Here is a 26,163-nt window from a genome sequence, read left to right on the forward strand (position 1 = left end):
TCCCATTCCCATTCCCATTCCCATTCCCATCATTCCCATTATCCCACTCTCACATCTCTGGGTGTCCCCAGGCAGCCCCAGCCGGGCGCCCCCATTCCCATTCCCATTATTCCCATCATTCCCATTATCCCACTCTCACATGTCTGTGTGTCCCCGGGCAGCCCCAGCCGGGCGCCCAGGCTGGCTCGGCAGGCGCAGCACCGCAGCAGGTCGGGGCCCACACTGGCCCAGCCCAGCCGGGCACAGGCCAGGGGGGACAGAGAGCGCGGCTTGCCCGCCCAGCGCTGAGGGTGGGCCCGTCAAGGAGCATCCCAGGGGCATTCCAGGGGGGAATTCCCGAGGGAAGGGACCGAGTGCCCATCAAGGGGCATCCCAGGGAAGGGAATTCCCAAGGGAAGGCACCGAGTGCCCATCAAGGAGCATCCCAGGGGCATCCCAGGGGGCAATTCCCGAGGGAAGGGACCGAGTGCCCGTCAAGGGGCATTCCAGGGACATTCCAGGGGGGAATTCTCACAGGAAGGGAGCGAGTGCCTGTCAAGGGGCATTCCAGGGGCATCTCAGGGAAGGGAATTCCCACAGGAAGGGAGCGAGTGCCCATCAAGGAGCATCCCAGGGAAGGGAATTCCAGAGGGAAAGGACTGAGTGCCCCTCAGGGAGCATCCCAAAGGCATTCCAGGGGGGATTCCCAAGGGAAGGGACCGAGTGCCCATCAAGGAGCATCCCAGGGGCATTCCAGGGAAGGGAATTCCCAAGGGAGGGACCAAGTGCCCCACAAGGAGCATCTCGGCATTCCAGGGGGGATTCCCGAGGGAAGGGATGGAGGGAGAGGCACAGGGAGGGCAGGGCAGGGACAGCCCTGGGGCTGTGCCGGGGGAAAAAAAACTGGTTTATTTGGGGAAAAAAACTCCGGGTTTTTGGGCAGCTCCAGGAGTGTTTGGAGACATTCCCAGGGATTTTGGGCAGGGCTCTCCCTCCGGGGCCATTCCCGGATTATTCCAGGGGCCATTCCCGAATTATTCCAGGGGCCATTCCCAGATTATTCCAGGGGCCATTCCCAGATTATTCCAGGGGCCATTCCCGGATTATTCCAGGGGTCATTCCCGGATTATTCCAGGGGCCATTCCCGGATTATTCCAGGGGCCATTCCCAGGTTATTCCAGAGGCCATTCCCGGATTATTCCAGGGGCCATTCCCAGACTATTCCCGGGGCAGCATTCCAAGGATATGGTGAAGGTCTCCACCCGGCTCAGATAGGCCTCCCTGCTGGCACATTCCAGGGAATTCCAGGGATTTTCCGTCTGGGAACATCCATTGGGCGACTCCGGCGGCTCCGGCGGGTCCTTCCTGAGGGAAGAGGAGGGAAAATTCCTGGGAGGTTCCTTAACAAAAGGGATTCCTGAGCCCTCGTCCCTCGGGATTATCCGGGCGGGGATCGGATCCAGAGCTCCCAATTCCCGAGTTTTTATCCATGGAGAACAAACCCGGGAACTGGGATTGGCTCTCCCAGGAGAGCCCAAGGGGGATTTGGGTCAGGGATGATCCCAAATATGCCAAATCCCAGCCCGGAATTCCAAGGGCTGCCCTTTGGCCGCGCCACAATCCCATTCCCAGGGCCAGAATTCCGGGATGTTGGGACAGGGGAGAATGAGACACCCCAGAGCTCAGCCCCAGTTCCTCCCAGTGCTCCCAGTCCCTCCCAGTGCTCCCAGTCCCTCCCAGTGTCCCCCAGTTCCACCCAGTGCTTCCCAGTTCCTCCCAGTCCCTCCCAGTTCCTCCCAGTGCTCCCAGTCCCACCCAGTTCCTCCCAGTCCCTCCCAGTGCCCCCCAGTTCCTCCCAGTGACCCCCAGTTCCTCCCAGTGACCCCCAGTTCCTCCCAGTGCTCCCAGTCCCTCCCAGTGTTTCCCAGTTCCTCCCAGTGCCCCCCAGTTCCTCCCAGTTCCTCCCAGTGCTCCCAGTCCCTCCCAGTGTTTCCCAGTTCCTCCCAGTCCCTCCCAGTGCTCCCCAGTCCCTCCCAGTCCCACCCAGTGTCCTCCAGTCCCTCCCAGTGCTCCACAGTCCCTCCCAGTTCCTCCCAGTGCTCCCCAGTTCCTCCCAGTGTTCCCCAGTTCCTCCCAGTGCCCCCACTCCCTCCCAGTTCCTCCCAGTCCCTCCCAGTGCCCCCCAGTTCCTCCCAGTTCCTCCCAGTGCCCCCCAGTTCCTCCCAGTGCTCCCCAGTCCCTCCCAGTTCCTCCCAGTGCTCCCCAGTTCCTCCCAGTCCCTCCCAGTGTTCCCCAGTTCCTCACAGTGTTCCCCAGTTCATCCCAGTCCCTCCCAGTGTTCCTCAGTTCCTCCCAATGCTCCCCAGTCCCTCCCAGTGCTCCCCAGTCCCTTCCAGTGCCCCCCAGTTCCTCCCAGTGCCCCCCCAGTCCCTCCCAGTTCCTCCCAGTGCTCCCCAGTTCCTCCCAGTGCTCCCCAGTCCCCCCCAGTTCCTCCCAGTGCTCCCCAGTCCCTCCCAGTTCCTCCCAGTGCTCCCCAGTCCCTCCCAGTTCCTCCCAGTGCTCCCCAGTTCCCTCCCAGTTCTCTCCACCCACCCCCTCCAGACCATCCCAGGGCCCGCAAACCCCCTCAGGGGTCCCCAATTCCCTCCCAGGACCCCAAATAATACTGAGGGACCCCCAAACCCGCTCAGGGATCCCCAACAGCCACCAGGACCCCAAATAACACCAGGGGGATCCCCAAACCTCCTCAGGGGTCCCCCAATCCCCCCCCAGGACCCCCAACAACACTGAGGGGTCCCCAAACCCCCTCAGGGATCCCCCAATCACCCCCCGACCCCAAATAATACTGAAGGACCCCCAAACCTCCCTCAGGGACCCCCAAACCCCCTCAGGGGTCCCCAAACCTCCCTCAGGGACCCCCAAACCCCCTCAGGGATCCCCAAACCCCCTCAGAGACCCCCAGACCCCCTCAGGGATCCCCAAATCCCCTCAGAGACCCCCCAAACTCCCTCAGGGACCCCCAAACCCCCTCAGGGACCCCCAAACCCCCTCAGAGACCCCCAGACCCCCTCAGGGATCCCCAAGCCCCCTCAGAGACCCCCAAACCCCCTCAGAGACCCTCAATCCCCCTCAGAGACCCCCAAACCCCCATCAGGGACCCCCAAACCCCCTCAGGGACCCCCAAACCTCCCTCAGGGACCCCCAAACCCCCTCAGGGATCCCCAAACCCCCTCAGAGACCCCCAAACCCCCATCAGGGACCCCCAAACCCCCATCAGGGACCCCCAATCCCCCTCAGGGACCCCCAAACCTCCCTCAGGGACCCCCAAACCCCCTCAGAGACCCCCAGACCCCCTCAGGGACCCCCAAACCCCCTCAGAGATCCCCAAACCCCCTCAGGGACCCCCAAACCCCCTCAGAGATCCCCAAACCCCCTCAGGGACCCCCAATCCCCCTCAGAGACCCCCAAACCCCCATCAGGGACCCCCAAACCCCCATCAGGGACCCCCAATCCCCCTCAGAGATCCCCAAACCCCCTCAGGGACCCCCAAACCCCCTCAGGGATCCCCAAACCTCCCTCAGAACCCCCAATAATCCCCAGGGGTCCTCAACACTCCTCAGGACCCCAAATAACACCGAGAGCTCCCCAAACCCCCCCAGGGCTCCCCCAATCCCCCCCAGGGCCCCCCAATACCACCGAGGGCCCCCCCAGCGCCCCCCGGGGCCCCTCCCGGGCCCTCCCCGAGGGATCCCCCCCATATCCCACTCCCGCCCCGCTCCCGGCGCTCTCACCGCGGGCTCGGGGGGCTCCGGGCGGCGATGCCGCGGCCCAGCAGGTCCCGGACGTGCCGGGGGGTACCGGGGGGCGGCCCCCGAGGAGCCCCCCCGGGCCCATCCCCGGGACCCCCGCCCGGCACCGCTCCCATGGGCGCCGCCATCTTGGCTCCTCCCCCGGGCGCCGCCATCTTGTCCCTCTCCCGATCCGGCCCGCCCGGAAACGCGGCCCCGCCACACAACGTTCCGCCCGCTGCCCCCGCGCCGCCGGCCCCGGTAACGGCCCCGCGCGGCCTCCCAGACCCCGCGTGTGGCTCGGGGGGCGCCGCCACCCCCGTGGGTGTCCCCGCCGGTGTCCCCGCCGGGATCCCCCGCGCTCGGCGCTCCGCTGCTCCGCCCTGCATCGATCGCTCGGCTCTCCCCACCGCGGCGGGGCCTCCCCGCACCTGCCAACAAGCCGGCCTGTGATTGGGCGGCGCGCAAGAAGCCGCGCGCGGATTGGTTGGCGCCCGCCGTCCCTCAGGAGCGAGCGGCCATGTCGGCGGCGGCCGCGGCCCGGGCCGGGCCCGGGGAGGGCGCGGGGGAACCCGCGGGGGGCGGCGGCGATGGGGCCGGGGGGACCCTCAACCGGTTCGTGCGGCTGCCGGCCCGGCCTCGGGCCGCGGGTGAGTGCGGGGACCGCGACACGGCACCCCGGGGCGGCAGCGACAGCGCGGCGGGACCGGCGGGGAACGGGCGGGGACGGGGCAGGGACAGGAACAGTGTCCGGGGGGCGGGACAGGGACAGTGCGGGCCACAGGGATCCCCATTCCCACAGGGATCAGGGACAGGGATCCCCCATTCCCACAGGAACCCCCATTCCCACAAGGAGCAAGGATATGGATCCCCCATTCCCACAGGGATCCCCTTTCCCACAGGGATCAGGGACAGGGATCCCCCATTCCCACAGGAACCCCCATTCCCACCGGGATCCCTCCTTCCCACAGGGATCCCTCCTTCCCACAGGGAGCGAGGATATGGATCCCCCATTGCCACAGGAACCCCCATTCCCACAGGGATCCCTCCTTCCCACAGGGATCCCTCCTTCCCACAGGGATCGCTCCTTCCCACAGGAACCCCCATTCCCACACGGACCAGGGACATGGATCCCCCATTTCCACACGGATCCTCCCTTTTCACAGGGATCCCCCATTCCCACACGGATCTCCCATTCCCACAGGGAGCAAGGATATGGATCCCCCATTCCCACATGGATCCCCCATTCCCACAGGGATCCTTCATTCCCACAGGGATCCCCATTCCCACAGGGATCCCCCATTCCCACAGGGATCCCCATTCTCACACAGATCCCCCATTCCCACAGGGATCCCCATTCCCACAGGGAGCAAGGATATGGATCCCCCATTCCCACACGGATCCTTCATTCCCACAGGGATCCCCTTTTCCACAGGGATCCCCATTCCCACAGGGATCTCCCATTCCCACAGGGATCAGGGACAGGGATCCCCCATTCCCTCAGGGATCCCCATTCCCACAGGGATCCCCCATTCCCACAGGGATCCCCATTCCCACAGGGATCAGGGACACAGATAGTCGGACACCTCCCACTGTCCCAGGTGCTCCAGCCTGACCTTGGACACTGCCAGGGATGGATCCAGGGGCAGCCACAGCTTCTCTGGGAAATCCAGCCCAGCCCCTGCCCACCCTCCCACCCACCAATCCCTTCCCAACAGCCCCCCCAGCCCTGCCCTCTGGCACTGGGAACCATTCCCTGTGTCCTGCCCCTCCAGGCCTTGGCCCCAGTCCCTCCCCAGCTCTCCTGGAGCCCCTTCAGGCCCTGCCAGGGGCTCTCAGCACTCTGGGGCCCCACTGGACACAGCAATTGGGCACTGCCTGTGCCAGGAGCATCCTCAGCTCTGCTTGCCCTCCTGGATGCAGCAATTCCCTTGCCTGGGAATGGTTCAGCTGCAGAGAGACCTGGAAGCACCAAGGATGGAGCCAAAATCTCCTGATTGATGGGAATGCTGGGATGGGTTGGGTTGGAAGGACCTGAAAGCCCATCCAGTTCCACCCCCAACCCCTCCCACTGTCCCAGGTTCTTGCTGATCATCTCTGGTTTCTCCTCATCCCTTCTGTGTATTCCCATTTTTGGGGAAGTGGGAAATGAATGTCCCATGAGCTCATTTTGTGTCCTGGGCAAACTCAGGACAGGTTTTGTTCCATCCCTGAGCCAGTGGCAGCCCCTGCAGGGCGGAGGATCCCACGGGAATGGGCTGGTCAGGGCCCATCCAGGTCACCCCGAGCTCCCTCTGGGGCCACTCCCTGAGTCAGGAGTGCCAATTCCTGGGCTGGGGCAGCTCCAGCCACTTCCTGTGGGTTGGCTCAGTCCTGCCTGAATTCCATCCCTGTTATGATGTTTGAGCTTGGAATCCTGGAATTCCTGAGGCTGGCACAACCCTGCCAGCCCACAGAGCCCACCCTGTGCCTGATGCCCACCTTGGCAAAGCCCTGCCAGCCCCTGGAGCCCACCCTGTGCCCGATGCCCACCTTGGCACAGCCCTCCCAGTCCACCCTGTGCCCAGTGCCCACCTTGGCACAGCCCATGGAGCCCACCCTGTGCCCGATGCCCACCTTGGCAAAGCCCTGCCAGCCCCTGGAGCCCACCCTGTGCCCAATGCCCACCTTGGCACAGCCCTCCCAGCCCACCCTGTGCCCGATGCCCACCCTGTCCCCCATCCCAGAGCACTCAGTGCCACGGCCAGTCCTGCGCTGGGCACTCCAACCCTCCCTGGGCAGGAGAACCAACACTCTCCACATCCCCACATTCCAAAGCCCTTTCCATGAGCCCCTTCCCAGCCTCTTTCCCACAGACCTGCCCTGGCTGCCACTTCCCACAGACTCCAAGAAATTAATGGGAATCATTCAGGGTAGATCCAACTTTTAGAACAGCTTTTTTCCTAAAAAATCCACAGTTCAAGGAATCTTCTCCCCTGATTTTCCTCTGCAGGGAATTCAGGTCACTTCAACCCAGAGCAGGAGAGTTTGGGGACATTTCACTGCATCCCACATCCCAGGGAATTCCAGAGGGGACTCAGGGAATGTGGTGGATAATCCTGTCCCTGTCTGGGGGTCGGACTGGCCAGTGAGGGGAAGGATTTAATGAAGGATTTAATTAATTTCATTGGATTAGGTCTCTTACCCTTAGTCTGGGCTTTGTAAAGCTCAGTCTTACTCTCCTCTCTTCCCTCTGGAAGATTCTGGTTGTGTTGTGATGGGAGGGAAATAAAATCTGTGATTTGTGTGATATTTGAACTATTTCCTTAAGATTTGAGCTCCTGTTTCCTTAATATTTGAAATATTTCCTTAATATTTGAAATATTTCCTTAATATTTGAACTCTTATTTCCTTATTATTTTACCTCCTATTTCCATATTATTTGAGCTCCCATTTCCTTAATATTTGAAATACTTCCTTAATTTTTGAACTCTATTTCCTTAATATTTTATCTCCTATTTCCTTATTATTTGAGCTCATATTTCCTTAATACTTGAACACAATTCCTTAATATTTGAGCTCCCATTTCCTTAATATTTGAACTCAATTCCTTAATATTTGAGCTCCTATTTCCTTAATATTTGAACTATTTCCTTAATATTTGAAATATTTCCTTAATATTTGAGCTCTTATTTCCTAAATATTTGAAATATTTCCTTAATATTTGAACTATTTCCTTAATTTTTGAACTCTATTTCCATATTATTTTAGCTCCTATTTCCATCTTATTTGTGCTCCCATTTCCTTAATATTTGAGCTCCTATTTCTTTAATATTTGAACTATTTCCTTAATTTTTGAACTCTTATTTCCTTAATATTTGATCTCCTATTTCCATATTATTTGAGCTCCTATTTCCTTAATATTTGAACTCAATTCCTTAAAATATTTGAATTTAATTCCTTAATATTTGAACTCCTGTTTCCTTAATATTTGAAATATTTCCTTAATTTTTGAACTCTATTTCCTTACTATTTTATCTCCTATTTCCATATTGTTTGTGCTCCCATTTCCTTAATACTTGAACACAATTCCTTAATATTTGAACTCTTATTTCCTTATTATTTTATCTCCTATTTCCATATTATTTGAGCTCATATTTCCATAATATTTGAAATATTTCCTTAATATTTGAACTCTTATTTCCTTATTATTTTAGCTCCTATTTCCATATTATTTGAGCTCATATTTCCTTAATATTTGAACTCAATTCCTTAATATTTGAGCTCCTATTTCCTTAATATTTGAAATATTTCCTTATTATTTGATCTCCTATTTCCATATTATTTGAGCTCCCATTTCCTTAATATTTGAACACAATTCCTCAATATTTGAACTCCTATTTCCTTAATATTTGAAATATTTCCTTAATATTTGAGCTCCTATTTCCATATTATTTGAACTCAACTCCTTAAGATTTGAATCCTGTTGTCCAGCCAGGATATTTTTCCTGGATTGAATCATCCCTTTTGCCTGTTCCAGTTGGGATCTGAGCTTGGATTCTCCTCCCTGCTTTTATTCCCGTTGGATTTTAGGGAAGAGGATGGATGGGCAGAGGGATTCCTTTTGGAAGGGGCTTCCTGGGGGATGTCAGGTGGATTCCCAGTGGAAATTCCTTCATCCAGGAGCAGATTTCCCTTGTTCTGTCAGAGCTGGGTCACTTTGTGGTGGAAAAGTCTCCCTGAGACACAACAAAGAAAGGAGAAGGTCAGAGAGGGATGTGGAGGAAGGAGAGAATTCCATTCTTTTCCTCTCCATTTCTCCCAGGCAGCTTTAAATGCAAACATTTTGGGAATTCTTTCCTAAGGGAAATCTGCCAAATGGGATCACAGGAGGGAGAATTTGTAGGATATCTCAGGAATAGCTTTTGGGGAAGGATTTCCAGGGAATGGGATGGGGACACACAGAGATTCCCCCTCTTCCTGCTTGGATCCTCCAGAGCCCTTTCCTTGTGCTTCCATAGCCCGAAATCCCAACCCCTTGGAAACCACCCCAGCAGGTGCCTCCCTGTCCCTGGGCACCCCTTTGTCCTGTGCAGTGTCCTTGTCCCTGTCCCTGTCCCCAGCAATCCCACATTCCCTGTGCAGTGTCCCTGTCCCTGTCCCCAGCACTGCCACCCTGTCCCTGTCCCCAGCAGTCCCACATTCCCTGTGCAGTGTCCCTGGAGATGCTGTCCCTGTCCCCAGGCCAGCTGCTGTCCCTGTCCCCTGTCCCCAGGCCAGCTGTTGTCCCCAGCAATCCCACACTCCCTGTGCAGTGTCCCTGTCCCTGTCCCCAGGCCAGCACTGCCCTGTCCCTGAGCCCTGTCCCTGTTCCCAGGCCAGCGCTGTCCTGTCCCTGTCCCTGAGCCCTGTCCCTGAGCCCTGTCCCTGTCCCTGAGCCCTGTCCCCATCACTGCCACCCTGTCCCTGTCCCCAGGCCAGCCCTGTCCCTGTCCCTGTCCCCATCACTGCCACCCTGTCCCTGTCCCTGTCCCCAGGCCAGTGCTGTCCTGTCCCTGTCCCTGAGCCCTGTCCCTGTCCCTAGCACTGCCACCCTGTCCCTGAGCCCTGTCCCTGCCCCCAGGCCAGCGCTGTCACTGTCCCTGTCCCTGTCCCCAGGCCAGTGCTGTCACTGTCCCTGTCCCTGTCCCCAGCACTGCCACCCTGTCCCTATCCCTGTCTCCATCACTGCCACCCTGTCCCTGTCCCCAGGCCAGCACTGTCCCTGACCCCTATCCCTATCCCTGTCCCTGAGCCCTATCCCTGTCCCTGTCCCCAGGCCAGCACTGTCACTGTCCCTGTCCCTGTCCCCATCACTGCCACCCTGTCCCTGTCCCCAGGCAAGCACTGTCCCTGAGCCCTATCCCTGTCCCTGTCCCTGAGCCCTATCCCTGTCCCTGTCCCCAGCACTGCCACCCTGTCCCTGTCCCCAGGCCAGCGCTGTCACTGTCCCTATCCCTGTCCCTGTCCCCAGGCCAGCGCTGTCACTGTCCCTGTCCCTGTCCCTGTCCCCAGGCCAGCGCTGTCCCTGTCCCTGTCCCCGAGCCCTGTCCCTGTCCCCAGGCCAGCGCTGTCCCTGTCCCTGTCCCCAGGCGAGCGCTGTCCCTGTCCCTGTCCCTGAGCCCTGTCCCTGTCCCCAGCACTGCCACCCTGTCCCTGTCCCCAGGCCAGCGCTGTCACTGTCCCTGTCCCTGAGCCCTGTCCCTGTCCCTGTCCCCAGCACTGCCACCCTGTCCCTGTCCCCAGGCCAGCGCTGTCACTGTCCCTGTCCCTGTCCCCAGGCCAGCGCTGCCCCACGGCGCGGAGTGGCCATCGCTGCGTCGCCGACAGCTCCAACCTGTACGTGTTCGGGGGGTACAACCCCGACTACGACGAGTCCGGGGGGCCCGAGAACGAGGACTACCCACTCTTCAGGGAGCTCTGGAGGTACCACTTCGCCACAGACACCTGGCACCAGATGGGCACCGAGGGGTACATGCCCCGGGAGCTGGCATCCATGTCACGTGCGTATGGAGCCCTTCATCCAGCAGGAACTGGGAATGCTGGGGCTGGTTCCAGCTGTCCTACAGACAGGCCCCAGGTTTGGGTTGGGATTGTGGGGTTTTCTCTCCCTTTGGGCAAAAAAAGGAAGAGGGAAAGGAGAAATGGGAATTCAGGACCTGGATGGTTCTCAGCAGGCACCTCAGAGCATCCATGTCATGTGTCTGTGGGAACACAATCCCTGCTCCTGAAACTGTTTTAGTCCAGGCAGGAACTGGGAATTCTGGGGGCTGGTTCCAGCTGTCCTGCAAACAGACCCCAGGGTTGGGTTGGGATTGTGGGGTTTTCTCTCCCTTTGGGCAAAAAAAGGAAGAGGGAAAGGAGAAATGGGAATTCAGGACCTGGATGGTTCTCAGCAGGCACCTCAGAGCATCCATGTCATGTGTTTGTGGGAACACAATCCCTGCTCCTGAAGCTACTTTGATCCTGGATGTTCTAATCCAGGAGAAACTGGGAATTCTGGGGGCTGGTTCCAGCTGTCCTGCAAACAGACCCTGAGTTTGGGTTGGCATTGTGGGGTTTTCTCTCCCTTTGGGCAAAAAAGGAAGAGGGAAAGGAGAAATGGGAATTCAGGACCTGGATGGTTCTCAGCAGACACCTCAGAGCATCCATGTCATGTGTGTGTGGGAACACAATCCCTGCTCCTGAAACTGTTTTAGTCCAGGCAGGAACTGGGAATTCTGGGGGCTGGTTCCAGCTGTCCTGCAGACAGACCCTGAGTTTGGGATGGGATTGTGGGGTTTTCTCTCCCTTTGGGCAAAAAAGGAAGAGGGAAAGGAGAAATGGGAGTTCAGGAGGTGTTTCCAGGTGTTTCCCTGGTTGTTCTCAGCAGACACCTCAGAGCATCCAAACCCAGACCTTTCCATTCCCTGCCCATTTCTCAGAGCAGCCCTTTGTCCCCCATGGATCCATCCTGGATTCTCCCTCCTTTGGAGCCCTCAGAGCTGCAGGGGCAGGGTGGGAACACGGGCTCATGGAATGCTCTGGGAAGGGACCTCACAGGTCTGGACCATTCCAGAGCATTCCAGGTGCACTCCAAGCCCTGTCCCTGCTCTGTGTCCCTCTCCCAGTTGTCCTGCACGGGAACAACCTGTTGGTGTTCGGGGGCACCGGGATCCCCTTCGGGGAGAGCAACAGCAACGACGTCCACGTCTGCAACGTCAAGTACAAGAGGTGGGCCCTGCTCAGCTGCAGAGGGAAGAAACCCACCAGGATCTATGGACAGGTAGGGAAGAACCCCCAGGATCTCTGGACAGGTAGGGAAGAAACCCACCAGGATCTATGGACAGGTAGGGGAGAAACCCACCAGGATCTATGGACAGGTAGGGGAAAAAACCCACCAGGATCTATGGACAAGTAGGGGAGAAACCCACCAGGATCTATGGACAGGTGGGGAGAAAACCCACCAGGATCCACAGACACGTAGGGAAGACCCCCCAGAATCTCTGGACAGGTAGGGGAGAAACCCACCAGGATCTATGGGCAGGTAGAGAGAAAACCCACCAGGATCTATGGACTGGTAGGGGAGAAACCCACCAGGATCTCTGGACAGGTAGGGGAGAAACCCACCAGGATCTCTGGGCAGGTAGGGGAGAAACCCACCAGGATCCACAGACACGTAGGGAAGACCCCCCAGGATCTCTGGACAGGTAGGGAAGACCCACCAGGGTCCACAGACAGGTAGGGAAGACCCACCAGGATCTCTGGACAGGTAGGGAAGACCCACCAGGTCATTAGGGTTCAGTTCTGGGCCCCTCAGTTGAGGAAAGACATTGAGGGGCTGGAGCGGGGCCAGAGAAGGGCCTGGATGTGGCACAGAGTGTCCTCTGAAACACCTCCAGGGACAGAGAATCCAACATGTCTTGATCCAACCCCACTGTGATCACCAGCCCAGGGCACAGAGTGCCAGAGTGATCCCAGTGGGGTTGGATCAAGGGTTGGACTTGGTGATCTCAGAGGTCTCTTCCAACCCAAGTGAGAAGAGAAGAGCAACGAGGCTGGAGAAGGGACTGGAGCACAAGTGCTGTGGGGAGAGGCTGAGGGAGCTGGGGGTGTTCAGCCTGGAGAAGAGGAGGCTCAGAGGTGACCTCAGCACTGTCTGGAACTGCCTGAAGGGAAGTTCTGGCCAGGTGGGGGTTGGTCTCTTCTCCCAGGCACTCAGCAATAGGACAAGGGGGCACGATGGGCTCAAGCTCTGCCAGGGGAAATTGAAGTTGGAGATCAGGAGGAAATTCTTTGCAGAGAGAGTGCTCAGGGATTGGAATGGGCTGCCCAGAGAGGGGGTGGATTCCCCATCCCTGGAGGGTTTTCAGCTGAGCTTGGCCGTGGCACTGAGTGCCATGATCTGGTAAAGGGACTGGAGTTGGACCAAGGGTTGGACTTGATGATCTCAGAGGGCTTTTCCAACCCAATCCATTCTATGGATGTGGCACTGAGGGAGAATCCACCACATCTTGATCCAACCCCACTGTGATCACCAGCCCAGGGCACGGAGTGCCCTGGGCTGGTGATCACAGTGGGGTTGGATCAAGGGTTGGACTTGGCTGATCTCAGAGGTCTTTTCCAACCCAATCCATTCTGTGATTCTGTGATTCTGTTCTCCAGGCCATGGCCATCATCAACGGGTGTCTCTACGTGTTCGGGGGCACCACAGGCTACTTGTACAACACTGACCTGCACAGGCTGGACCTCAACACCCGGGAGTGGGTGCAGCTGAAGCCCAACACCATGTCCTGTGACATGCCAGAGGAGAGGTGAGCAAGGGGCACCTCCAGAGGGGGAATGGGCTGGGAATGTGCCACAGGCAGAGCTCCAGCATTGGATGGGGAGGGAGGGCTTTGCTGGGACACTGATCCCAACTCCAGGGGCAGCTGGTTGGTCCCTGTTTTCATGGAATCATGGAATGCTCTGGGTTGGCAGAGACCTCCAAGACCACCCAGCACAACCCTCAGTCCAACCCCACTGTGATCACCAGCCCATGGCACTGATGTGACCAAAATACCCATCCCAGAAGGAAGGTGTTGAATATCCTGAGTTGGGAAGGACCCACAAGGATCAGCAGAGCCAGGAGGGAGCTGGAAGAACCCGGGCTGGAGGTCCCTCCCAGGCAGCAGCAGCTTCTGGTGCTGCAGTGACGGTGCTGGAGGCAAGAGCTGAAAACTGGTGGCCAAGAGACCTCCTTGGAGGCCCAGAAACACCAAATGATGGAATCCTGGAATGCTCTGGGCTGGCAGAGCCCTGTGAGCCCCCCCAGCCCAGCCCTCACTCCAAGCCCCCTGTGCCCCCCAGCCCCTGGCACTGAGTGCCACATCCAGTGTCACCTGAAACCCCTCCAGGGATGGTGAGAATGGAATCATGGAATGATCTGGGTTGGAAGAGCCCTCTGGGACCATCAAGTCCAACTCTTGGTCCAACCCCACTTTGGTTACTGGATCCTGGCACTGAGTGCCACGTCCAGACTCATCTTAGACACCTCCAGGGATGGTGAGAATGGAATCATGGAATGATCTGGGTTGGCAGAGCCCTGTGAGCCCCCCCAGCCCAGCCCTCGCTCCAAGCCCCCTGTGCCCCCCAGCCCCTGGCACTGAGTGCCACATCCAGTGTCACCTGAAACCCCTCCAGGCACGGAGAATCCCCCCCCTCTCTGGGCAGCCCCTGCCAAGGCCTGAGCACTCTCTCTGCAAAGAATTGCTTGCCAATGGCCACCCCAAGCCTGCCCTGGCACAGCTCCAGCCTGGGCCTTCTTCTTCTCCTGCTGGTTGCCTGGGAGAAGAGACCAACCCCCCCTGGCTCCAACCCCCTGTCAGGGAGTTGTGGGCAGTGCTGAGGTGCCCCCTGAGCCTCCTCTTGTGCAGCCTCAACCCCCCCAGCTCCCTCAGCCTCTCCCCACAGGGCTGGGGCTCCAGGCCCTTCTCCAGCCTCGGGGCTCTGCTCTGGCCCTGCTCCAGCCCCTCAATGTCCTCCCTGAGCTGAGGGGTCACAACTTCTGTAGGAAGGAGGGCTGGGATGTCATCCCAGAGCCACAGGTTGGTTTGCTTGGAAGGAATCCCAACATCCCACCCTGCCCTGGGCTGGGACACCTCCCACTATCCCAGGCTGCTCCAAGCCCTGTCCAGCCTGGCCTGGGGCACTCCCAGGGATTATCCCAGTGAGAAAAAGGGCTGGAATAGTGATGGGAGTGGAGTCCTGGTGCTCCATAAAGCGCTGCATTGAATTCCCACGGCACTCTCAGGAATCAAATCAAAATCAAATCTCAGGATTTGATTTGATTTCATTGATTGATTTGATTGATTGATTGATTTGATTGATTGATTGATTTGATTGATTGATTTGATTGATTGATTTTATTTGATTGATTGATTTGTTTTTTATTTGATTGATTTGATTTGATTGATTGATTTGAGTTATTGATTGATTTGATTGATTGATTTGATTTGATTGATTGATTGGATTGATTTGATTTTGATTTGATTGATTTGATTGATTGATTGGATTGATTGATTGATTTTATTTATTGATTTGATTTTTATTTGATTGTTTTGATTTGATTTATTTGATTGATTTGATTTCATTGCTTGATTGATTTGATTGATTTGATTTTTATTTGATTGATTGATTTGATTTTGATTTGATTTATTGATTTGAGTGATTGATTTGATTGATTTGATTGATTGATTTGATTGATTTGATTGATTTGATTTTGATTTGATTGATTTGATTTTGATTTGATTGATTTGATTTTGATTTGATTTATTGACTTGAGTGATTGATTGATTTGATTGATTTGATTTTGATTTAATTGATTTAATTTTGATTTGATTGATTTGATATTGATTTGCTTGCTTGATTGATTGATTTGATTTGATCTCTCCAGAATCAAATCCAATCCCTTGTGGAATTCCAGAGGGCTCAGGAGAACACCAAGGTCATGGGTTCAATCCCCCGTGTGGGCCATTGCCTGAAGAGTTGGACTCCATGATCCCTGGGGGTCCTTCCAACTCAGAATACTCTGGGATTTCTGGGATCTCTGGGATTTCTGGCATTTCTGGGATTCCTGGGATCTCTGGGATCTCTGGGATTTCTGGGATCTCTGGGATCTCTGGTATCTCTGGGATTCCTGGCATTTCTGGGATTCCTGGGATCTCTGGGATTCCTGGGATCTCTGGCATTTCTGGGATTCCTGGGATTCCTGGGATTTCTGGGATCCCAAACCCCCCCCCTCTCCTGAGTTCCTGAGGGAGCCCGGGCAGGCTGGGAATTCTCCTGGACTCCCTGGGCTGGGAGTTCTCCGGAGGTTCCCGGGGTGCTGATGGCGCCGCCGGCCCTGCAGGTACCGCCACGAGATCGCCCACGACGGGCAGAGGATTTACATCCTGGGAGGGGGCACGTCCTGGACCGTCTATGCCCTGGACAAGGTGGGCAGTGCCAGGCTGGGAGCTCTGGGCACTTCTGGGGCTGGGCTGGGGTGGGTTTATTGCCACACAATGGACCGAAATATCAACGTTTCTGTCCCGTCATTTGTTTGCTCCTCAGTCCGGGGGGTTGGAGTTGATGGCACTGAAGTTCATCCCATTGCATTTGATCCTTTGGATTCAAACCCCAAACTCCAAACACAAAGAATTTATTCAGGAAACACAATGAAATGTTGGCTCTTTGTTTCATTTCCTGAAATTCCATTTTATTTTCTTTCATAGAATGAAATTTCAACCCTTCATTTTATTAAATTTCATTTCCAGAAACCTCCTTTGATTTATTTTCACTTAATGGACTTTCATTTCATTAAATTACATAAAATGAAATTTTGATCTTTAATTTAATTTTATTTCTTTAATTTTTTTTTATTTCAAGAAATCTGATTTCATTTAATTAAATCTGATTTTTTGGTTTCAAACCCCAAACTCCAAACACAAAAAGAATTTATTCATTAAATGAAATGAAATAGAATAAAAGTTGGCTCTTTATTTCATTTCCTGAAATTCCATTTTATTTCATGGAATGAAATTTCTACTCTCCCATGTTGTTGAATTTCATTTCCAGAAACCTGATTTGATTTCATTTCTTTTAATGAATTTTCACTTAATTAAATTACATAAAATGAAATTTTGATCTTTAATTTAATTTCTTTAATATTTTTTATTTCAAGAAATCTGATTTCATTTCATTACATTTGATTTTTTGGTTTCAAACCCCAAACTCCAAATACACAAAGAATTTATTCATGAAATAAAAAGAAATAAAATGTTGGCTCTTCATTTCCTGAAATTCCATTTTATTTTCTTTCATAGAATGAAATTTCAACCCTTCATTTTATTAAATTTCATTTCCAGAAACCTCATTTGATTTATTTTCACTTAATGGAATTTCATTTAATTAAATTACATAAAATGAAATTTTAATCTTTAATTTAATTTTATTTCTTTAATTTTTTTTTTATTTCAAGAAATCTGATTTCATTTAATTAAATCTGATTTTTTGGTTTCAAACCCCAAACTCCAAATACACAAAGAATTTATTCATTAAATTAAATTAAATTAAATTAAATTAAATTAAATTAAATTAAATTAAATTAAATTAAATTAAATTTTGGCTCTTTATTTCATTTCCTGAAATTCCATTTTATTTTCTTTCATGAAATGAAATTTCAACCCTTTATTTTATTAAATTTCATTTCCAGAAACCTGATTTGATTTATTTTCACTTAATGAATTTTCATTTCATGAAATTACAGGAAATTAAATTTTGATCTTTAATTTAATTTCTTTAATATTTTTTATTTCAAGAAATCTGATCTAATTTCATTAAATGTGATTTTTTAGTTTCAAATCCCAAACTCCAAATACAGAAAGAATTTATTCATTAAAGAAAATGAAATTAAATGAAATGTTGGCTCTTTATTTCATTTCCTGAAATTCCATTTTATTTTCTTTCACAGAATGAAATTTCAACCCTTCATTTTATTAAATTTCATTTCCAGAAACCTGATTTGATTTCATTTCTTTTACTGAGTTTTCACTTCATGAAATTACATAAAATGAACTTTTGAGCCTTAATTTCATTTTATTTCTTTGAATTTCGTTTTGTTTCCAGAAATCTGATTTCATTTCATTGAATTCCATTTCCATTCATGAAATTTAGTTTCATTTAATGGAATGAAATTTGATTTTCTTTCACAGAGTGAACATTTCGTGAAATGAAATGAAATTTCAGCCCTTCCTTTTGTTCAATTCATTTCAAAAATCTGAGTTTGTTTTGTTCAATTTCAATTCCTGAAGTTTCATTTCATTTTATAAAATTGTTTTTCCTGGGCCAGCTCAGGGTGGGCTTTGCTTTGTTGGGCTCAGCTCAGGGTGGGCTTTGCTTTGTTGGGCTCAGCTCAGGGTGGGCTTTGCTCTGTTGGGCTCAGCTCAGGATGGGCTTTGCTTTGTTGGGCTCAGCTCAGGGTGGGCTTTGCTTTGCTGGACTCAGCTCAGGGTGGGCTTTGCTTTGGGGGGCTTTGCTTTGCTGGACTCAGCTCAGGGTGGGCTTTGCTCTGCTGGGCAAAGGGGCAGCTGTGGAGGAGCTTCCGGGGGGGCTCAGCTGTGGAGGAGCTGCCAGGGGGGCTCAGCTCAGGGTGGGCAGCAAAGGGGCAGCTGTTGGGGGGCTGCCAGGGAGGCTCAGCTCAGGGTGGGCTTTGCTTTGGGGGTCTCAGCTCAGGGTGGGCAGCGAAGGGGCAGCTGTTGGGGGGCTGCCAGGGGGGCTCAGCTGTGGAGGGGCTGCCAGGGGGGCTCAGCTGTGGAGGGGCTGCCAGGGGGGCTCAGCTCAGGGTGGGCAGCAAAGGGGTAGCTGTTGGGGGGCTGCCAGGGGGGCTCAGCTGTGGAGGGGCTGCCAGGGGGGCTCAGCTGTTGGGGGCTCAGCTCAGAGTGGGCAGCAAAGGGGCAGCTCTTGGGGGGCTGCCAGGGGGGCTCAGCTCAGAGTGGGCAGCAAAGGGGCAGCTGTTGGGGGGCTGCCAGGGGGGCTCAGCTGTGGAGGGGCTGCCAGGGGGGCTCAGCTCTTGGGGGGCTGCCAGGGGGGCTCAGCTGTTGGGGGGCTCAGCTGCCAGAGGGGCTCAGCTCAGGGTGGGCAGCAAAGGGGCAGCTCTTGGGGGGCTGCCAGAGGGGCTCAGCTCAGGGTGGGCAGCAAAGGGGCAGCTGTTGGGGGGCTGCCAGAGGGGCTCAGCTCAGGGTGGGCAGCAAAGGGGCAGCTGTTGGGGGGCTGCCAGAGGGGCTCAGCTCAGGGTGGGCAGCAAAGGGGCAGCTGTTGGGGGGCTGCCAGGGGGGCTCAGCTGTTGGGGGGCTGCCAGGGGGGCTCAGCTGTTGGGGGGCTGCCAGGGGGGCTCAGCTCAGGGTGGGCAGCAAAGGGGCAGCTGTTGGGGGGCTGCCAGGGGGGCTCAGCTCAGGGTGGGCAGCAAAGGGGCAGCTGTTGGGGGGCTGCCAGGGGGGCTCAGCTCAGGGTGGGCAGCAAAGGGGCAGCTGTTGGGGGGCTGCCAGGGGGGCTCAGCTCCCTCTGCCCTGACAGATCAACGCCTACAACCTGGAGACCAGTGCCTGGGAGGAGATCCCCACCAAGCCTCACGACAAAGTGGGTGAGTCTGCAGTTCCCTGGGCTTGGCCCTCCAGAACAGCCTGCTGGGTCGGGCAGGTTTTGTGCCTCAGTCCTGGCTCTGAGTGCTGGCTGTGCTTCAGCAGGGAGGTTTAACCCCTGGGAAGGAATTAAACCAGGCTTGGGGAAGGGGCAGTGCCTGGCTCTGCTCCCAGGAGACCCAGAGCCCGCCTGCTGGCCTGGCCTTCCCTTGGAATGCTTTTCCCCAAAGCCCAGCTGAGAGCTGGAGGCTCTGGGAACAAAATCCCAGCACGTTTCTGCCTTCCCTGGAGAGGAAACTGCACTCAGGGAGTCAGAACTTTCATACCTGTGAGTGCAGGGAGAGCACAAACCCCCAAACTCTGAGCAATGAAGGAACGTTGGGGCAGAATCACCCTGGGCACAAGCACTTCAAAATAACTATAATTGACAGAGTTTTAATTTATTTCCTCTCCTCAGGCTTCCCAGGAGCCAGAAGGTGCCACAGCTGTGTCCAGATAAAAAATGGTAAGATTTGCCTCTGGGAAATGGAAAAGAGTTGGAAGAACTGGGGGGAACACGTGGCTTTTGTGGGAGAGGGATTTGTCCTCCTTCCCAGGCCTTGAGCTGCACTGGAGGGGCAGTTCCAACACTGATCCCTGTTTTCCAGACTCCTCAGCCTGGTGACTGGATGTTGAAGGGTGATACTCCAGGTTTTATTTCCCAGGAGGGCTCATTGTGCCTGGAAAAGTAGGGCAGGACTGGGAGATGAACCTTCATTCAGCAGGGATTTGCCATCTCCGAGCTGGGAACTTGGCAAGGGCCTGGAGCAAGGCAGGATTTGGGGCTGGGGATGCTCCCTATGGGTTCAAACCAGGTGTCTGGGAATTTGGGACAGCTGGGGCTTAACAGAGCTCTGAGGGGTGGGAGAGCATTCCTGCTTCCAGTGGGATCTGGCAGTGCTGGCGTGGGATCCTGGGCAGGCTGGGAAGTGGGACAGGAACCAGAAATCCAGCCCTGCCCTGGGCTGGTCCCACAGCGTGGGCAGCAGGGCAGGGATGGGGGGATTGTGCCCCTCTGCCCCCTGAGTGAGACCCCAAACCCTGCAGAGCTGCCCCAGCCCTGGGAACAACAGCAGGAGCTGCTGGAGGAGCCCAGAGGAGGCCCCGGAGCTGCTCCAGGGCTGGATCCCTCTGCTCTGGAGCCAGGCTGGGAGAGCTGGGGGGGCACCTGGAGAAGAGAAGGGTCCAGGGACACCTGAGAGCCCCTGGCAGGGCCTGAAGGGGCTCCAGGAGAGCTGGGGAGGGACTGGGGCCAAGGCCTGGAGGGGCAGGACACAGGGAATGGCTTCCCAGTGCCAGAGGGCAGGGCTGGGGGGGCTGTTGGGAAGGGATTGGTGGCTGGGAGGGTGGGCAGGGGCTGGGCTGGGCTGTGGCTGCCCCTGGATCCATCCCTGGCAGTGTCCAAGGCCAGGCTGGAACACCTGGCACAGTGGGAGGGGTTGGGGTTGGAACTGGATGGGCTTTAAGTCCCTCCCAGCCCAAACCCTCCTGAGATTCTTTGAGTGGCCTCTGATTGCTCAGGGGCTGATCTGGGTGATCCCAAGAGCCAAACCAACCCCTGATCCCAACCCTGCTGTGGGAGGGTGATCCCTGCCCTCTCCAGGCCTGGCCACTCCTGGGCTGTGCTTGCCTTGCAGAGGTGTTTGTGTGTGGGGGCTACAACGGGGAGGTGATCCTGGGGGACGTGTGGAAGCTCAACCTGCAGACCTTCCAGTGGCTGCGCCTGCCCGCGGCCATGCCCGAGCCCGTGTACTTCCACTGTGCTGCTGTCACCCCTGTGAGTGTCCCTTCCTGGCATCCTCCCTCCCTCCCCTGAGCTGGGCTACCCATGGAAAGGCCCTGTGTTGAGGCAGCACCTTTGGAGGGGCTTTGGGGGCTCTAGGAGGCTTTGGGGGGGGTCTGGGAGGCTTTGAGGGGCTCTGGGGGGCTCTGGAGCCATGCCCAAGCCCGTGTACTTCCACTGTGCTGCTGTCACCCCTGTGAGTGTCCCACCCTCCTGCCTCCCCTGAGCTGGGCTGCCCATGGAAAGGGCCTGTGTTGGAGGCAGCACCTTTTGGGGGGGTTTGGGGGGCTCTGGGAGGCTTTGGAGCTGTCCCTGAGCCCGTGTGCTTCCACTGTGCTGCTGTCACCCCTGTGAGTGTCCCACCCTCCTCCTGCTGGGATCCTCCTTCCCTCCCCTGAGCTGGGCTGCCCCTGGAAAGGGTCTGTGTTGGAGGCAGCACCTTTGGAGGGGCTCTAGGAGGCTTTGGGGGCTCTGGGAGGCTTTGAGGGGCTCTGGAGGGCTCTGGGGCCATGCCCAAGCCTGTGTACTTCCACTGTGCTGCTGTCACCCCTGTGAGTGTCCCACCCTCCTGCCTCCCCTGAGCTGGGCTGCCCATGGAAAGGGCCTGTGTTGAGGCAGCACCTTTTGAGGGGCTTTGGGGGCTCTGGGAGGCTTTGAGGGGCTCTGGGGGGCTCTGGGGCCATGCCCGAGCCCGTCTACTTCCGCTGTGCTGCTGTCACCCCTGTGAGTGTCCCTTCCTGGCATCCTCCCTCCCTCCCCTGAGCTGGGCTGCCCATGGAAGGGGCTTCTGCTGGAGGCAGCACCTTCTGGGGGAAAGGGGGGACTCTGGGAGGCTTTGGGGGGCTCTGGGGGGCTTTGGGGGGCTCTGGGGCCATGCCTGAGCCTGTCTACTTCCGCTGTGCTGCTGTCACCCCTGTGAGTGTCCCACCCTCCTCCTGCTGGGATCCTCCCTCCCTTCCCTGAGCTGGGCTGCCCATGGAAAGGGCCTGTGTGGGAGGCAGCACCTTTGGGGGGTTCTAGGAGGCTTTGGGAGGCTTTGAAGAGCTCTGGGAGGCTTTGGGGGGCTCTGGGAGGCTTTGGGGGGCTCTGGAGGGCTCTGGGAGGCTTTGGGGGCTCTGGGAGGCTCTGGAAGGCGTTGAGGGGCTCTGGAAGGCTTTGTGGGGCTCTGGGAGGCTTGGAGGGGGCTTTGGAGGGCTCTGGGAGGCTTTGGGGGGTCTGGGAGGCTCTGGAGGGCTCTGGGAGGCTTTGGGAGGCTCTGGGAGGCTTTGGGGGGTCTGGGAGGCTTTGGGGGGGCTCTGGAAGGCTTTGGGGGGCTCGGGGGGGGCTTTGGAGGACTTGGGGGGCTCTGGAGGGCTTTGAGGGGCTCTGGGGGGCTCTGGGAGGCTTTGGGGGGTCTGGGAGGCTCTGGAGGGCTCTGGGAGGCTTTGGGGGGGCTCTGGGAGACTTTGAGGGGCTCAGGGGGTCTGGGGGGGTCTTTGCAGCCATGCCCTAGCCCATGTACTTCCACTTCTGGAATGGGACAATAAGATAATAGTAACCTAATTAATAAACTAGAATAGAATGATAATAAACTAGGAGAGAGCCTGGATGGGAAAAAAAGACAGAGGGAATTACACAGGAGTCAGCACAGCCAGGACTCAGGATCTGCTGCTCTGGATCTGGGGGGATCCAGCCCAAAAATCCATAGTAGGAGAGGGGATTACACAGGGCATGGATCCTAATACTGAATTTTAGGCTGGAAATCCAGAGCAGCTCCAGAGGCAGCCCCTGGTGGTTCCCTTCCCTGTGTAACCCCTGCCCCTCTCTGCCCCCCAGGCTCTCTCCTAGACAATTAACACTTTGTCCCACTCCTGGAGTGGATTTTTGGGCTGTGATTCCCCCCCAGCTCCAGAGGCAGCCCCTGCTGCTCCTGGTGGTCCCTCTCTGCCCCCAGGCTCTCTCCTAGTTAATTTGTCCCACTCCTGGAGTGGATTTTTGGGCTGTAGATCCCCCCAGCTCCAGAGGCAGCCCCTGGTGCTGCTGGTGGTCCCTTCCCTGTGTAACCTCTGTCCCTCTCTGCCCCCCAAGCTGTCTCCTAGTTTATTAACACTTTGTCCCACTCCTGAAGTGGATTTTTGGGCTGGAAATACCCCACAATCCAGAGCAGCTCCAGAGGCAGCCCCTGGTGCCCCCTGTGGTAACCTCTGTCCCTCTACCCCCCAGGCTCTATCCTAGTTTATTAACACTTTGTCCCACTCCTGGAGTGGATTTTTGAGCTATGAATCCCCCACAATCCAGAGCAGCTCCAGAGGCAGCCCCTGCTGCTCCTGGTGGTCCATGCCCTGCCCCTCTCTGCCCCCCAAGCTCTATCCTAGTTAATTAACACTTTGTCCCACTCCTGGAGTGGATTTTTGGGCTGTGATTCCCCCCCAGCTCCAGAGGCAGCCCCTGGTGCTCCCCTCCCTGTGTAACCCCTGCCCTCTCTGCCCCAGGCTGGCTGCATGTACGTGCACGGAGGGGTGGTGAACATCCAGGAGAACAAACGGACTGGCTCCCTGTTCAAACTGTGGCTGGTGGTGCCCAGCCTGCTGGAACTGTGCTGGGAGAAGCTGCTGGAATATTTCCCTCAGCTGGCCACGCTCTCCAGGCCGCAGCTCCTGCACCTGGGACTGCCGCACGGACTCGTGGAGCGGCTAAAATGAGGGCCCTGCTGCTCCCCCCAGCCCCCCGGGCTGGAGAACCCCCTTCCCACCCCTTATTTATGGATTCCATGGATTGCCAAGAACCCGAGGAACCTGCTGACCGACGCCTTACCCATCGATGCCTTCGACACCTTCGGACTCGCAGCCGGTGACAGACAAACCCACTTCATCTTTCTGGAGCTCAGAAATGACACCAGAGATCAAAGAACCTGCCCTGGGCCTCGGTCCAGCCATCAGCCTCATCAGCACACGCTTGCAGATTAATTAGGGAGGTAATTAATGAATGTCTGAGCCTGTGTTTACACGTCAGTGTTGTCACCGTTGTCTCTAACGAGGAGCAGCCCTGCAGATCCACCACCACACTCTGCTCGTTGCCTCTGGAGAGCTCCTCCCTCTCCAGCCCCAACAATTCCTGCTGCTTTCCATGTGATTCCCGGGCACATTCCTGCAGCTTTCCCGGGAGCAGCAGTTGGAAACACCCCCTGTGGGTGTTCCCACCTTCCCACACTGAAGGGTTTGCTTGGAAACACCCCAGGTCCACATTCCCACCTTTTCACACTGAAAGGTTTGCTTGGAAACACCCCCTGTGGTTGTTCCCACCTTCCCATATTGAAAGGTTTGCTTGGAAACACCCCAGGTCCACATTCCCACCTTTCCACACTGAAAGGTTTGCTTGGAAACACCCCAGGTCCACATTCCCACCTTTCCACACTGAAAGGTTTGCTTGGAAACACCCCCTGTGGGTGTTCCCACCTTTCCACACTGAAGGGTTTGCTTGGAAACACCCCCTGTGGGTGTTCCCACCTTTCCACACTGAAGGGTTTGCTTGGAAACACCCCCTGTGGGTGTTCCCACCTTTCCACAATGAAGGGTTTGCTTGGAAACACCCCCTGTGGGTGTTCCCACATTCCATATTGACAGGTTTGCTTGGAAACACCCCCTGTGGGTGTTCCCACATTCCATATTGACAGGTTTGCTTGGAAACACCCCCTGTGGGTGTTCCCACATTCCATATTGACAGGTTTGCTTGGAAACACCCCCTGTGGGTGTTCCCACCTTTCCACACTGAAGGGTTTGCTTGGAAACACCCCCTGTGGGTGTTCCCACCTTTCCACACTGAAGGGTTTGCTTGGAAACACCCCCTGTGGGTGTTCCCACCTTTCCACACTGAAGGGTTTGCTTGGAAACACCCCCTGTGGGTGTTCCCACCTTCCCACATTGAAGGGTTTGCTTGGAAACACCCCCTGTGGGTGTTCCCACCTTCCCACACTGAAGGGTTTGCTTGGAAACACCCCCTGTGGGTGTTCCCACCTTTCCACATTGACAGGTTTGCTTGGAAACACCCCCTGTGGGTGTTCCCACCTTTCCATATTGACAGGTTTGCTTGGAAACACCCCCTGTGGGTGTTCCCACCTTTCCATATTGACAGGTTTGCTTGGAAACACCCCCTGTGGGTGTTCCCACCTTTCCACACTGAAGGGTTTGCTTGGAAAACAGGGAAAAGCTGCCCCTGGAGGCACTGCCTTGTGGTTTAAGGGGGTGGGCTGGGTGGGTTTGAACCTTTCTGCCCATGGAATGAGCTCCAGGCAAAGCTCCCCCTGCAGATTCCTCTTGGAGCCTGGAAGGGCTCCAGTGCTGGGCCAGGCCTTTGGGTTCCCTCCTCCCACTCAGCACCCACTGGCCTCCCTCTGGATGGGGTTTAAAACCAGTTTTAGGGCCTGGATTGCTCAGCCCAGGGAGTGCAGGATCAGAGGGACAAAGGGGAGTGTGTCCCTCCCGGGCAGGAAGGAGGCTCTGGCCCTGCACCTTCATTTTCTCTCCAGCCTTTCCAGCCACTGGACTCTGAGCATCAGCTCTGTGGAGTCTTTTTCAGTTGAAGACCATTTTTAAGTGCCTTTTCTTTTGAACATCAGTTTCCCCCCCACCTTCCCCTTCATGCAAGGCAGAGGTTGCACGCTGAGGTTTTAGTTTCCTTTTCAGAGGTTGCATTTATGTTTAAATAAACCACAGTATTGTCTTCACCTTGTTAATGCCAAGGCACTGCCACCCCAGAGTTCACCTTCCCCTGGTCCTGGCAGTGGCTTTGCCTCTTCTCCAGCTTCAGTTGCTGCTTTTTTTCCCCCAAGGCTCAGAAAAGTGAAGGCTTGGCCTGGGGGCAGCTCTGCTGTCTCTGTCCCCTGTACAGGAGTTTTTGGTGCTCTTGGAGCTCCTTCCCAACCTCATGGTTCTGTTTTCAGCCCCTTCCCAGCCTCCCTGGCTGCAGGTCCTGCTGCTCTGGCTGAGGAGCTGAATCCAGACCCTCCTGGGACCTCTGGGAAGGGGTCCCTGCTCTCCTGCCCTGATTTTTGTGCAGGATCATTTCTCCAGCTCCTCCTTCCATCCTGCACTTCCCTCTGCTGGGATCTTTGTCCTGGAGCATCCTGGTCATCCCTGTGCTGGTTCTTCCCTTCAAGGAGCATCTCCCACCAAGCCCAAGGTGGAATTAGAACCATCTAAGGCTGGATCTCTGAGCAGGCAGGTCCCTCAGGCTCCTCCTTGCTCTGGAAACCTCTGGAACTTTCCTCTGGTCATTGCACTTCTCTCCATGATTTTTGAGTGGTCTTGGGAACCTGGAGAGGTCCCAGCTGGCTGGAGAATTTCAAGGAAAAATCCAGGCTTGTCATTCTCACTTCAGTGTCCTGGTGAAATCATGGAAAAGATAATTTTGGGAGGTGTGGAAGAACACCTGGAACAGAACA

At 55.6% G+C, this 26,163-nt stretch overlaps 2 protein-coding genes across 3 annotated transcripts in view; one reads left to right on the forward strand and one right to left on the reverse strand.

Moving 5' to 3' along the window:
- Window positions 1-4,443, reverse strand: part of ZC3HC1 (zinc finger C3HC-type containing 1) — an 18,554-nt gene extending 14,111 nt beyond the window's left edge. Inside the window, exons 1-3 of one of the 2 annotated variants that reach the window (XM_071552895.1) lie at window positions 3,771-4,443; window positions 1,227-1,344; window positions 140-290 (exon numbers count right to left, since the gene is read on the reverse strand). In XM_071552895.1, the coding sequence (XP_071408996.1) occupies window positions 140-290; window positions 1,227-1,344; window positions 3,771-4,156 (655 nt within the window). In that variant the 5' untranslated portion in view covers window positions 4,157-4,443. The remainder of the gene's footprint in view (window positions 1-139; window positions 291-1,226; window positions 1,345-3,770) is intronic. The other variant, XM_071552894.1, reaches the window with a different exon arrangement.
- Window positions 4,273-25,446, forward strand: KLHDC10 (kelch domain containing 10). The gene is made up of 9 exons (XM_071552897.1): window positions 4,273-4,417; window positions 10,067-10,288; window positions 11,396-11,550; window positions 12,930-13,078; window positions 15,655-15,739; window positions 18,858-18,924; window positions 19,380-19,427; window positions 20,599-20,738; window positions 23,216-25,446. Exons 1-9 carry the CDS (start codon window positions 4,288-4,290, stop codon window positions 23,423-23,425), a joined length of 1,206 nt encoding a protein of 401 aa, XP_071408998.1. The 5' UTR covers window positions 4,273-4,287; the 3' UTR covers window positions 23,426-25,446.
- Window positions 25,447-26,163: the final 717 nt, after the last annotated feature.

Source organism: Pithys albifrons, chromosome 3, assembly GCF_047495875.1.
Source record: "Pithys albifrons albifrons isolate INPA30051 chromosome 3, PitAlb_v1, whole genome shotgun sequence".
Classification (NCBI taxonomy): Eukaryota; Metazoa; Chordata; class Aves; order Passeriformes; family Thamnophilidae; genus Pithys; species Pithys albifrons.